Source organism: Chiloscyllium plagiosum, unplaced genomic scaffold, assembly GCF_037043375.1.
Source record: "Chiloscyllium plagiosum isolate Xiang-an unplaced genomic scaffold, Cpla_swu_hap1 HiC_scaffold_37, whole genome shotgun sequence".
NCBI lineage: Eukaryota > Metazoa > Chordata > Chondrichthyes > Orectolobiformes > Hemiscylliidae > Chiloscyllium > Chiloscyllium plagiosum.
The window spans coordinates 148,554-161,904 of record NW_028270175.1 but is presented as its reverse complement, the minus strand read 5'-3'; the positions used below and the strand labels follow the sequence as shown (position 1 = coordinate 161,904).

Here is a 13,351-nt window from a genome sequence, read left to right as displayed (position 1 = left end):
GGAGTAATAGATTATGAAAATAAATTGGTAAGAAATATAAAACAAAGAGCTTCTATGAATTTGTGAAGCGAGTACGACACACAGTTGCACACCTTTTTATACTGTTTCATGGATCCAGACTATTTCCCAGGGCAGAAATGGCTAACACGAGGGGTCATAGTTTTAAGCTGGTTGGAGGAAAGTATAGAGGGGATGTCAGAGGGGGGTTCTTTACACACACAGTTGAGAGCATGGAATGTGTTGCCAGCAGCAGTTGTGGAAACAAGGTCTTTGGGGACATTTAAGAGACTGCTGGACATGCAAATGGTCACAGAAATTTGAGGGTGCATACATGAGGATCAATGGTCGGCACAACATCATGGGTTGAAGGGCCTGTTCTGTGCTGTACTGTTCTATGTTCTCTATGTTCAGGCATGTTAAGCCCTTGGTATCTGCTATAAGCCTGAGTTTGACTTGGCGCACATATTTAAGAGTTAACAAAGCAAGTGTTGATCCTACAGAAAATAATCTGCAGAATTACTGTTGAGAATAGAGAGATGGCAGATGAATTGAATGGAAATTTTGCATCGGTCTTCCATAGCGAGGATATAAGAAGCATGCTGGAAATACTGTGAAATCAGGACTTGAAAAAGTGGGAGGGCCTCAAGTCCAGATACCAATGAAGTAGTACTGAGTAAATGAATTTCATCAGTGTTTTTTCTGCAATAGTGTATTTTAATTTTCCAAAACTTAAGTTTAAGGAAGGTTCTGTTTAGATTGGAAAATAATTCTTGTAACTTTTTTATTCAAAAAGGGAGACAAAGCAGGAAACTACAGGCCAGTTAGCTAAATATCTATCATAGGACAAACATTAGAAGCTTTGATTTAAAGATGTTATAACAAGGCACTTGGATAAGTTCAAGATAATCAAGCAGAGTCAATGTGATTTTATCAAAAGGAAATCATGTTCAACTAATTTATACAAGTTCCTTCAAGCAGAGAGTAGAAATAAGTGAGCATTTTTCAGGCTGACGGGATATTACAAATGCCCAAGGAGTTGGAACTGGGTCCTCGTCTCTTTACAATGTATACAAATGCTTTGGATGAAGGGATCAAAGATATTGTTGCTAAATTTGCTGATGACTCAAAGATTGGATGGAAAAATGAGTTATGAAGAGGACATAAAACTGCAAAAGGATATATATAGGTTGAGTGAGTTGACCAAAGATCTGGCAAGTGGAGTACAATGCAAGGAAGTGTGAAATTGTCTATTTTGACAGCATAGGAGGTACAGCTAGTAATCAGGAAAGCTAATAGAATGTTCTGATTTTATTGTAAGTGGGATTGAATGCGGAAGTTGTGCTTAGGTGGACAGGGCATTGGTGAGACCAGATCTACAGTACTATGTACAGTACAGACAGTTCACAGATTGTGAACTAGCTGTGTTCTGAGTCTATTTGCAAGTAGATTTTGTATATGGGTTGGTACACAATGCAGGACAATGTAAAGCAGTTATTAATAACTAAGGGAAATGTCAGTGTGTTGGACGTTTATAATTACATTCCTCTTTTTCTCACTGGTACAATCTGGGTGTTGCCAGGTGGCCAGCATATAATGCCCATCCTTAGTTGCCCTTGAGAAGGTAGTGGTGAGCTGCCTCCTTGAATTGGCTACCCCATGACGCCCTGAGGGAGGGAATTCTAGGATTATGGTCCAGTGACCATGAAGGAACAGCAATATATTTCCAAGTCAGGTTGGTGAGTGTCTTGGATGGCAATTTGCAGGTCATGATGTTCCCATATATCTTCAGCCCTTGTCTTGCTAGATGGAGTAACCGTGTGTTTGGAAGGTGGTGAATTTGTGCAGTGCATCTTGTAGGCAATACACACTGCTGCTGATTGGCCGTGGTTGAAGGGGGCTGGGTGCAAATGGCAGTCATGTGGATTGCTTTATCATGGATGGTGTCAAACTTTGTGTTGTTGGAGTATTTGTCCAGCTAAGTGTGGGGGTATTCCATCACACTGGTGACTTGTGCCTTGTAGATGGTGCAAAAGGTTTTGGGGAATTGAGGTGAGTTACTTGCCACAGAGTTCTGAGCCTCTAACCTGCTCTTGAAGTCACTAATTATATGGCTAGTCAAGTTGAATTTCTTGTCAATAGTAAACCCCAAGGATGTTGTTGATTGTTAGATTCGGTGATAGTAACACCATTGAATGTCAAGGTGCAGAATCTGGACTCAATGAGTTAAACTATAGGCAAGGAAACAACCTGTTTTTAACCTAGTACCATCCTCATTCAGTATCAATACTCCTTGTTGAGCAACACTTGAAGAAAACAGAGGCTGGCATGGGCGCAAAATTTACTCTGGGAGAGGGATTTCATTGTTGTTAAGTGTGACTCGACAGTAGCGTTACTGATTGAGTTGGTCAGGTCCTAAAAGATATAGCAAAGGGCAGACAACATATTTATCTGGATGCCTGATATTTGCTACAGACATGTGTCAATCCCCATCTGTATACTGTCCCACTGAATTCCTTATTACATCCCAACTTTGAAAAGCCTTCCTGTATGATGGTGTCATACGGTGGGCCGAATGGCCTTACTTCCACTCCTATGTCTATGTCTTATGATCCCTCATCTCAGATCTTTCCTTAAGCCTATCCACCACAAATCTCTGTTGGAAAGTTGCAAAGGCTGAGACTTCTGCATTTGCAGTCACAATTTGCTGCCCCTGAACACTGCCCAAATCAGATTATCCAGTGCGAAGAGGTATGATTGCTTCCTCTCTCTCTGCGTCACAATGTTTGTTGTTCAGCATCCAGCTCAATGGGCTAGATGGGTGCTTGCCAATATTTTTTTCAACTGTTGCAAAACATCAGTTTTTATATTCCAGTCCCCTTGCAAATAAAAATTACAGTTCTTAATCACTCGCTATACAGTGGCTCAGTGGTTAGCACTGCTGTCTGTCAGCACCAGGGAGCCGGGTTAGATTCCCGCCTTGGGTCTGTGTGGAGTTTGCACATTCTCCCTGTGTCTGCGTGGGTTTCCTCCGGATGCTCCGGTTTCCTCCCACAATCTAAAGATGTGCAGGTTAGGTGAATTGGCCATGCTAAGTTGCCCATAGTGTAAGGTGTGTTAGTCAGGAGTAAATATAGGGTAGGGGAATGTGTCTGGGTGGGTTATCCTTTGCAAGGTCGGTGTGGACTTGTTGGGCTAAAGGGCTTGTTTCTATACTGTAGGGAATCTAATCTATACCGGTGCAAGAACTTTGAATCATGCATCACGCCATTCCTATCTCTTTGTAATTCAGTTCTATAGTCACTCCAGTTATGGACCCCTTACTTAAGGAAAGATGTTGTTTAATTCAAGGCAGTTCAGAGAAAGTTCACTAGAATTATCCTTCGTATGAAGGGATTGCCTTATGAGTAAAGGCTGGACAAATTTGGACTCTACTCACTAGGGTTTAGAAGAATGAGAGGTGGTCTCATGGAAACATTTACCACCTACCAAATTTTTACCCACACGTTTACCTATCTTTGCTTCACAATTTGCATTCCTCCCTATCTTTTATCAGTAAATTTATCACTTACACCTTCTCTTCATCCAACACATTTATATAAATTGCAAATTTGAGATCCCAAAACTGACATACCATTTGTCGTATTCTGCTAGCCTGAACATAACACGTTCATGCACACCATATCTGATTCCAATTGGCCATGTTAGTTTCTTATCTCTTACATGTGAGCTTTTATTTTCTGGAGTTACTATTGATTTCGCACCTTAAGTGCATTTTGGCAGTCCCGAATGTCTGCCTTTGTCTTGCTTAATTAACAGTGCTGCGTTCCACCATTTTTTTCGAGCTTTGTATCCTTCCTAAATGTAGTGTGTCCTTTGTCGCCTTGTAGCTACATTTCTAATGGATGCCAGTTTATGCATGTTAATTTCTACTTGCGCTGTTGATTTGTGCATTGTTCCAAATGTTGCATACATTCAAATGAAGAGGCTTTACTTCTGTCTTTTTATGTAATTTCCAGCCTTCTTCATGTTGCATTTTTTAAAAGTTTTCATACTCTTGTTCTTTCTTAGCATACTCTAATCATCATTTCTCTCCCTTCCTTTCTCTCAGAAATAGATGTTGCATGCATTATTGACATCATTGGTATTAAACGTCGCAATGATTCAGGAGTTTATTTTGATTAGATTAGATTACAGTGTGGAAACAGGCCCTTTGGCCCAACAAGTCCACACCGACCCGCTGAAGTGCACCCACCCATACCCATTCCCCTACATTTACCCCTGCATCTAACACTATGGGCAATTTTTAGCATGGCCAATTCACCTGACCTGCACATCTTTGGACTGTGGGAGGAAACCGGAGCACCCGGAGGAAATCCACGCAGACACTGGGAGAATGTGCAAACTCCACACAGTCAGTCGCCTGAGGCGGGAATTAAACCCGGGTCTCTGGCGCTGTGAGGCATCTGTGCTAACCACTGTGCCACCCACGTCTGAACAGACTTCTGTGTCAGGTCAATTTCTAGACTTTTCTGAATAGCTATCTTGCACTTTACATATTTATCAATGGGAATTCATCTTCATAAGGAAATGTTTTAAAAACTTTGTTAATTGGTCTGCAAACCTGAAATTTCATCTTTGGTGTCACGTACTTAATTCCATGGAGTAGCAAGCAAACATTGTACTTGACCTTATTTTGGTATAGCTTAATACGCTTTATTTGTGTAAGAACTGTATGTGATCACTTATGAGGCAGTAATGCAAGTGTAAAAGACATGGATAAATATTGTAACAAAAGGTAAAGATGCCATTAGTCCCAGAGGACCATAGCCTTGTGCTCTCATTGGAGAGAGATGATTAGTGGTCAGTTTAATCTGATGGTCACATCGTCTCAGGCAAGACTGAGGAGGCAGGACCTTCATAATAACCTCAGCTGGTGCTGGAATTCAACCTGCGTTCTTGGTGTCACTGTGTATTGCAAACCAGCCATTCAACCAACAGAGCTAATTGACAAAGCAAGCACATGGTGCATCTTAAACAAAAACACAATTTTGGGAGAAACTCAATGTAAGCATCTATGGTGAGAAAACAGAGTTAATGTTTTGGGTCCAGAGACCCTTAACACCATAGCCACATGATGCATATTCTGCATTTTTCTCTCTCTATTTTATGTGCTACTGCAGAAGATAGCTCTTATTCGGGTACAGTTCCACATGTGCTGATGTTTTCCAGTATCTCAGCAGATGGGTGAGTCTTGAGTATCAGTAAATTACATCGCAACCTTGTCCTGTTCAGTTTTTTTGTAATATTCTTATGAGAGTCAATAAAGATATTATGCTTTTGTCCTTTTCCACAAAATGAGGGAATGTTTGTTGTCTGTAGGACAATTTTGGGTAATACAGTTGCTCGTTGGCTAGCACTGCTGCCTCTCAGTGCCAGGAACCCAGGTTTGATTCCAAGCTTGGGCAACTGCCTGTGTGGAGTTTGCATATGTTCCCAGTGGGCTTCCGTTGGGTGCTCTGGTTTCCTCCCACTTTCCAGAGATGTGCAGGTTAGGTGGATTGGCCATGCTAAATTGTCCTTGATTGATAAAGTCTGTAGCCTTAGAACTTGTCCTTATACATTTAGACTAAAATGTAATACTGAATTATAGAACACATTTGCTGCACACCAGAAAATAAGCCAACAGGCAGGGAGGGTCAGGCCACAAAAAGGGATAACCCAAATTATGCAGAAGATAAAAACATCTGTTCTCATCAAGTGATGAGAGGTGATGCATTTTGGAAGGTTGAATTTGAAAGCAGAGTACAGGATTAAGGATAGGATTCTTGGTAGTGTGGAGGAACAGAGGGATCTTGGGGTGCAGGTACATAGATCTGGATATGGATGCTTTGGAGCGGGTTCAGAGGAGGTTTACCAGGATGCTGCCTGGACTGGAGGGCTTATCTTATAAGGAGAGGTTGACTGAGCTCGGACTTTTTTCATTGGAGAAAAGAAGGAGAAGAGGGCACCTAATTGAGGTATACAAGATAATGAGAGGCATAGATAGAGTCAATAGCCAGAGACTATTTCCCAGGGCAGAAATAACTAACACGAGGGGTCATAGTTTTCAGCTGGTTGGAGGAAAGTATAGAGGGGATGTCAGAGGCGGGTTCTTTACACAGAGAGTTGTGAGAGCATGGAATGCGTTGCCAGCAGCAGTTGTGGAGGCAGGGTCATTGGGGACATTTAAGAGACTCCTCGACATACATATGGTCACAGAAATTTGAGGGTGCATACATGAGGATCAGTGGTCGGCACAACATCGTGGGCTGAAGGGCCTGTTCTGTGCTGTACTGTTCTATGTTCTATAACAGATGCTCTAAGGCAGTTAAGAAGTTTTGCCTTAACATCAATGAATCTATGTAAACAGGACACAGCGATAACATTCACAGCTGTTTAATTCTGACCCCAACACGAAACTCTGTATCATTAAAAGCCTTGTAATTAATGGTCAGGTCCTATCAATTATAATGGATTCTTATTACCTGTATGAAGGTTTACTCGCTGAGCTGGAAGGTTAATTTTTCAGACCTGTCATCACCATACTAGGTAACATCTTCAGTGAGCCTCCAGCTGAAGCACTGGTGGTGTAGCCCGCTTTCTATTTATATGTTTGGTTTTCCTTGGGTTGGTGATGTCATTTCCTGTGGTGACGTTATTCCCTATGGTGATGTCATTTCCTGTTTTTTTTTTCCTCAGTGGGTGGTAAAAGAGATCCAAGTCAATGTGTTTGTTGTTAGAGTTCCAGTTGGAATGCCATGCTTCTCTGAATTCTTGTGCATGTCTCTGTTTGGTTTGTCCTAGGATGGATGTATTATCCCAGTCGAAGTGGTGTTCTTCCTCATCCGTATAAGGATACTAGTGAGAGTGGGTCATGTCTTTTTGTGGCTAATTGACGTTCATATATCCTGGTGGCTAGTTTTCTGCCTATTTGTCCAATGTAGTGTTTGTTGCAGTCCTTGCAAGGAATTTTGTAAATGACATAGTTTTGCTTGTTGTCTATATAGGGTTTTTCACATTCATTAGCTACTGTTTTAGTGTGTTGGTGGGTTTGTGGGCTACCATGATGCCAAGGGGTCTGAGTAGTTTGGCAGTCATTTCCGAGATGCCTTTGATGTAGGGGAGAGTGGCTAGGGTTTCTGGGATGTGTTTTGTCTGCTTGATTGGGTTTGTTACTGAGAAATAGGACTGATCATTGTGTACCCTCTTTTTGCATATACTGTATAGGTGATTTTTCTCTGCTCTGCATAGTTCGTCTGCAGTGTGTGGTGGCTCGTTGAAATAATTTTGTAATGCAGCTTCATTTGTGGATGTTGGGATGATTGCTTCTGTAGTTCAATATTTGGTCCGTATGTGGTGTTTTCTTGTAGATGCTGATTTGAAGTTCCCCATTGGCTGTTTGTGCTACTGCGACATCTAGGAATGGTAGTTTGTTGTTGTTTTCCTCCTCTTTAGTGAATTTTATGCCAGTAAGGATAGTATTAATGGTCTTGAAAGTTTCCTCTAATTTATTTCATTTCGTGATGACAAATATCCACGTAGCGGACCCAAAGTTTGGCCTGGAGGGTTGGCAGAGTTGTTTGTTAGAGTCTCTTCATTACTGCCTCTGCTTAAAAACCCTGATATCAGAGATCCCATGGGTGTTCCGTTGGTTTGTTTGTAGGTTTTGTTGTGAAAGGTGAAGTGGGTGGTAAAGCATAGGTCCATTAGCTTAACGATACTGTCCTTGCTGATGAAGTTGGTGGTGTTTGGTGTATGTGTCTTTGGTTCTTCTAATAGTGTAGTCAATGTTTCTTTGGCCAGGTTGATGTTGATGGATGTGGACAGGGTTGTTACGTCAAAGGAGACCATGATTTCATCCTCTTCTATCTTGGTGTCTTTGGTCTTCAGAAATTCTTGGGTGGAGTGGATGGAGTGGCGTAAGTCTTCTACTAAGTGTTTTAGTCTTTGGTGTAGCTCCTTGGCCAATTTGTAAGTTGATGTTCCAGGTAGCCAGACGATGGGTCAAAGTGAGGGTGGGGGCTCCCGGTTTATGGATTTTTGGTAATCCGTAGAAGTGTGGTGTGTTGGATCCGTCTGGTATCATTTTTTGGACATTGGTCCTATTTATTTCTCCAGATTTCTGAAGTTTTTTTTGAGTAGGGCTGCGATTCAGTTCTCGTTGTGGGGTCAGGTCTATTGCTACTTGTTAGTTTCTGCAAGTTTGGAGTTCAATGTAGCTAAGTGTGAGGTGATTCACTTTGGTAAGAGTAATAAAAAGATGGGGTACTGGGCTAACGGTCGGATACTTGGTAGTGTGGATGAGCAGAGGGATCTTGGTGTCCATGTACACAAATCTTTGAAAGTTGCCACCCAGGTAAATAGTGCGGTGAAGAAGGCATTCTGGCTTTTATTGGTAGAGGAATTGAGTTCCGGAGTACTGAGGTCATGTTGCAGTTGTATAAGACTCTGGTGCGGCCACATCTGGAGTATTGTGTGCAGTTTTGGTCGCCATACTATAGGAAGGATGTGGAGGCACTGGAACGGGTGCAGAGGAGGCTTACCAGGATGTTGCCTGGTATGGTAGAAAGATCGTATGAGGAAAGGCTGAGGCACTTGGGGTTGTTTTCATTGGAGAAAAGAAGGTTTAGGGGTGACTTGATAGAGGTGTATAAGATGATTAGGGGTTTAGATAGGGTCGACAGTGAGAATCTTTTTCCACGTATGGAGTCAGCTATTACAAGGGGGCATAGCTTTAAATTGAGGGGGGGTAGGTATAGGACAGATGTTAGGGGTAGGTTCTTTACTCAGCGAGTCGTGAGTTCATGGAATGCCCTGCCAGTAGCAGTGGTGGACTCTCCCTCATTATGGGCATTTAAGCAGGCATTGGATAGGCATATGGAGGATAGTGGGCTAGTGTAGGTTAGGTGGGCTTGGATCGGCGCAACATCGAGGGCCGAAGGGCCTGTACTGCGCTGTATTCTTCTATGTAGTGCATTCGCTTTCTCAATGTAGTCTTTGATTTAAAATGACTATCAAGCATCCTTTGTCTGCAGGTAGGATCACAGTGTTTTTATTTTTTTTAGTCTTTCTAGAGCTTTCCTTTCTTGTGTATTGTGTGCTTTCTTCCTTTTTCCTGCTAAATGTTGGTCTGACTGTCTGTCTGATGGTTTGCTGGGTTTCTTCTGAGAGTTGGGTGTCTTTCAGTGTGGTTTCTAACGCTGCTAAGAAATCTTTCTTGTCCGCATCCTGGAAGTTGTAATTTAATCCTCTTACTCAGACAGCTCTTTCAGTGGCTGTTAAGGGTCGGTCAGATTTTTTTAAATCCATGCTTCTCTGTTGTCAGTGTTTGTTATTTTGTGTAAGTTTGTATAGTTTTTTTCTGCAGGTCAGGCTTTTTCATTTTCTGGGTTTGTTGCTGTCTAAATCTATGACTTTTTGTATTGTCTGTCCATTCATGGTTTGTTGCAGTAGTGAGTGCTTCATCCGGAGGCTCACTGAAGATGTTACCTAGTATGGTGACAAAATGTCTGAAAATGAACCTTTCAGCTCAGTGAGCAAACCTAAGCCTGAGCTACAAATCTTCTTAAAACTCACTAATTGTTATTACCCTTGCAAGCTAGGCAGAAGCCAAGGGACAGACATTTTTCTGTTAAAAGTTGCTGACTTGAGAGTTCAAAATGACGAGAGAGAGAGACCATTTTAGTGCTGAGACTGCGGAAGCCAGTAGAAAATTTACTCTTTGTGCTTGCTTGCTATGGATTGAATTTAATCGTATTTTGAGACTTTATGATGGTTTTGAGTCGCCATTACTGGTTATGAAATGCAAACTCTGTGAAAAGTAATATTGATGAAGCTTTAACTTGCTGTTCTTACAGACCATGACTGCCCCACTGTCAATTCTAACTAATCAGATCTTGTCTTATTTGAATTGGAATTGCAACTCTGAAAAGAAAGCATGTTTAATTCGAGACTAATGGATCAGTTTAAATACAACCTTACAGTAACATCTCAGCCTCAGGTACAGAATGATTCTGTACTTAAGATAAAAAGTGGGAGTCTGTTTCTCGCTTAAAATTATTCTAAACCTAGCATTGAAGAGATTCTAATACCATCTGTCGGGAAGCCATTTTATGGTCAAAAGTTTGCCTCCTTGCTAAGAAGTCATTTTGTAAAAAAAAAAGGTATCAGACATGCAAGCTGTGCAAGGTTATCATATGAACTCTTCCAGTTAATTCCGACTGGTACCTCTTTATGATAGGAACTTATCTTGCCAGTAGACACCTAATTCGGCTGGATTTGTTTTTCCCACCTGATGACTGGCTCACGGCCTGTAGGAGTGATCAGTCAAGCATGCACAGACCTGTCAATTAACTTCTTTACGAATTATCTTTCACTGTTATCTGTCTAATTAAGAACGTAGTGTTTCTGTAAACCTTTTGTCTAAAGGAAGCCATTTTATGTCAGAACAGCACAGTAGCCTGCTAGGGCTCTTGAAGAGCTGATATCCTACTCTTCTGGGTTATTAGAACCTAGTTAGCCTGGCGTATAGGTATCAGTGTTATGTTGTAATAGTGGTGTTATTGGTAAATAAAGGGGAAGACTAAAATTAAACTAAACTGTAAGAGGTTTTATTATTCCAGACTGCCAAAGAGCATGATTTCTGGGACAAACCAAGACAGGCTTACATGTTGAGTCGCTAGGTGGATTAGCCATTGGAAGTGCAGGGTTATGGAGATAAGTTAAGGGTTTGGGTGGGATGCTACTTAGAGGGTCTGTGCGAACTCTGGCCACATGGCTTGCTTCCTACGTTACGGGGATTTTGTGATTCTAATTTTGGGAAACTTCATTATCTCTTCTTTTATTTCACACACCTCCAGTAGCATTCTGCACTTTCCTGACACTTGTCAAAATCGAGGTTGAGTTAGCTCGTGTTGTACTGCAATAACAATGATTTAGTCAATTTTCTTTGTGTATAAACGCTAAGATGGATTAGAAAAATTATGTGCAACTGATTTTGGTGTGTATTCAACTCATCACAGGAATAGGCAGGTTTATAACAGTGTTCCCAGACAGTAGCAGTGGTAATATTACTGGAGAAGCAATCCAGAGGCTTGGACTGGTGCCCTGATGATGAGTTGAAATCCCTGCATATCAGGTTGAGGAATTCAGTTAGTTAATAAATCTGGAATAAATGCTGGTCTCATTAGTAATGATTCATCTGCTTCAGTCATATCTGTTGGGGAACCAATCAGTTATCTTTAACCGGTCTAGTCTTCATGTGACTCCTGTCTCAGAGTAACATGGTTGACACTTAACTGGCCAAGTAAACCACTCCATAGTAATTGTGCTTCCCATAGTGTTTAGAAAACTGTGCTTAAGCTTTCAATTTCTTTTCTGATGTGAGAAAACATTAACTTTTATAGTAATTGTGCTCCGAGTTGACTATGTAGTGATTGACATGTTTTTATTTCTGCAGAGGATAAGGCTGCCCAGTCTCTGTTGAATAAGCTAATCCGCAGTAATCTGGTTCAATCGACACATCAAGTTGAAGTACTCCAGAGAGATCCAAATTCCCCTCTATACTCTGTGAAGTCATTTGAAGAACTACATTTGTAAGCATTGTTTTCTCTTGTATTACTGTTTAGGTTTCTGTTATGCCAGTACAGTCCATTCCAGATATAAATATCTATATCTAATTCAAGTTACCAAAAACATCCTATATACTGTTACAAAAATGCTTTTAGTTTTGCTTGGACGATTTAAGGTTTGAAGGATTGTGATTTATATTTCAAGTTTTGTAGATATGTCTGGAGTGGTATCTGTGCTGTAATGTTCTGTGTTCATTTAGTAGGGTTCTGGTGGATTGTGTGGGAATCTTTACTGGAAGTGAGAACTTCATAGACATGCCTATTCAATTCTTAGGCTCTCCCCTTCTGAGAACAATCACTGCAAGTGTAGTGGAAGAAAAGTTAATCCAGTTCTTCACTTTATCAATTACTGATGGTGATCCAATTGGTTGAAGGTTCCAACTTTCTGTCTAAACTATACAAGAAGTTGAGTGGTCTGCAGCCTGCCATCCACTGATGTGAGCTTCAGAAAGATTCCATCAAACCTTCAAAACAATGATCAGCGCATAGCATCGAAAATATCTTTGTCAGAGGAAGGCTACATGAATGATCTCTGGGATGAAGGGCTTGTTGTATGGGTCCATACTTGATGGATATTGAAAGGATGAGGGGGTATCTGATAGAAACTTGCAGAATACTGAGGGACCTGGATGGAGTGGACATAGAGATGTTTCCAGTAATAGGGACTAGGACCCGAGAGCACAATCTCCAAGTGAAGGGATGACTCTCTTAGAACTCAGAGGAGGAGGAATTACTCCAGAAGCAGTAATTAATCTATGGAGTTCATTACCATAGAGGGCTGTAGAGGCAGAGTCATTGAGTGTATTTAAATGAGATAAGTTCTTGATTAGTATGGGAATCAAGGATTGCGAGACAATGGGGTTGAGAAACGCATCAGCCATGATTGATCAGCAGAGACAAAATAAACTGAAGATGCTGGAATCCAAAGTAGTTAGGCAGGAGGATGGAAGAATGCAGCAGGCCAGGCAGCATCAGGAAGTGCAGAAGTTGACGTTTAGGGTATAACCATTCTTCAGGACTGGGGGGTGGCTGTGGGGGAGTTGCAGATACAGGGGAGGGGTAGGCGCAGGGTGATGAAGTAGGTATAGGTGAGGACAAGTAGAGGGTATGACCTGTTTGGTAACTGGGAGGAATGAATCTGGTTGGTGGCAGGGAACAGTGGAAGAGATTCAGGGAGAGAGGTAATTTGAAATTGGAGAACTCAGTGTTGAGTCCTCTGGGCTGCAGGGTGCCCAGGCGGAATAGGAGTTGTGGTGTGTTTTAACAATGGAGGAAGCCAAGGATGGTCATGTCAGAAAGGGAATGGTTGGGGAAATTGAAATGGGCAGTGGCTGGGAGTTCTGGTCAGCCACTGTGGACCCGGCTGTGATACTCGGTGAGCCGTCCCTTAAGATTACGCTCGGTCACCCCGGTGTGGTCTTCTCTACATCGTGAGTACCTGCTAAAGGAAACTAGGTTGGAAGAGAGGCAGGTGAGCGTCCTTCTCACCTGTTTGGTGCCCTGGATGGATGTGAGAGCATGACTTACTGGCAGGTTTTGCATGTTTCTGATTGCAGGGTAAGGTACCTGGGGGTTCGATGCAGGGGTGGCATGAACCAAGGACTATCTGAGGGAACGGTCCTTGCAGAAGGCAGAGAGAGGTGGGGAGGGGGAAATGTTCTTGCTGGTGGGGTCTATTTTAA

General features: G+C 41.9%; 1 protein-coding gene across 2 annotated transcripts in view; it reads left to right on the top strand.

The window, feature by feature from the left end:
- Nucleotides 1-13,351, top strand: part of ddx19a (DEAD-box helicase 19a) — a 94,526-nt gene that overhangs the window by 26,211 nt on the left and 54,964 nt on the right. For both annotated transcript variants that reach the window (XM_043676359.2, XM_087980183.1), the window contains exon 4: nt 11,498-11,633. In XM_043676359.2, the coding sequence (XP_043532294.1) occupies nt 11,498-11,633 (136 nt within the window). The remainder of the gene's footprint in view (nt 1-11,497; nt 11,634-13,351) is intronic.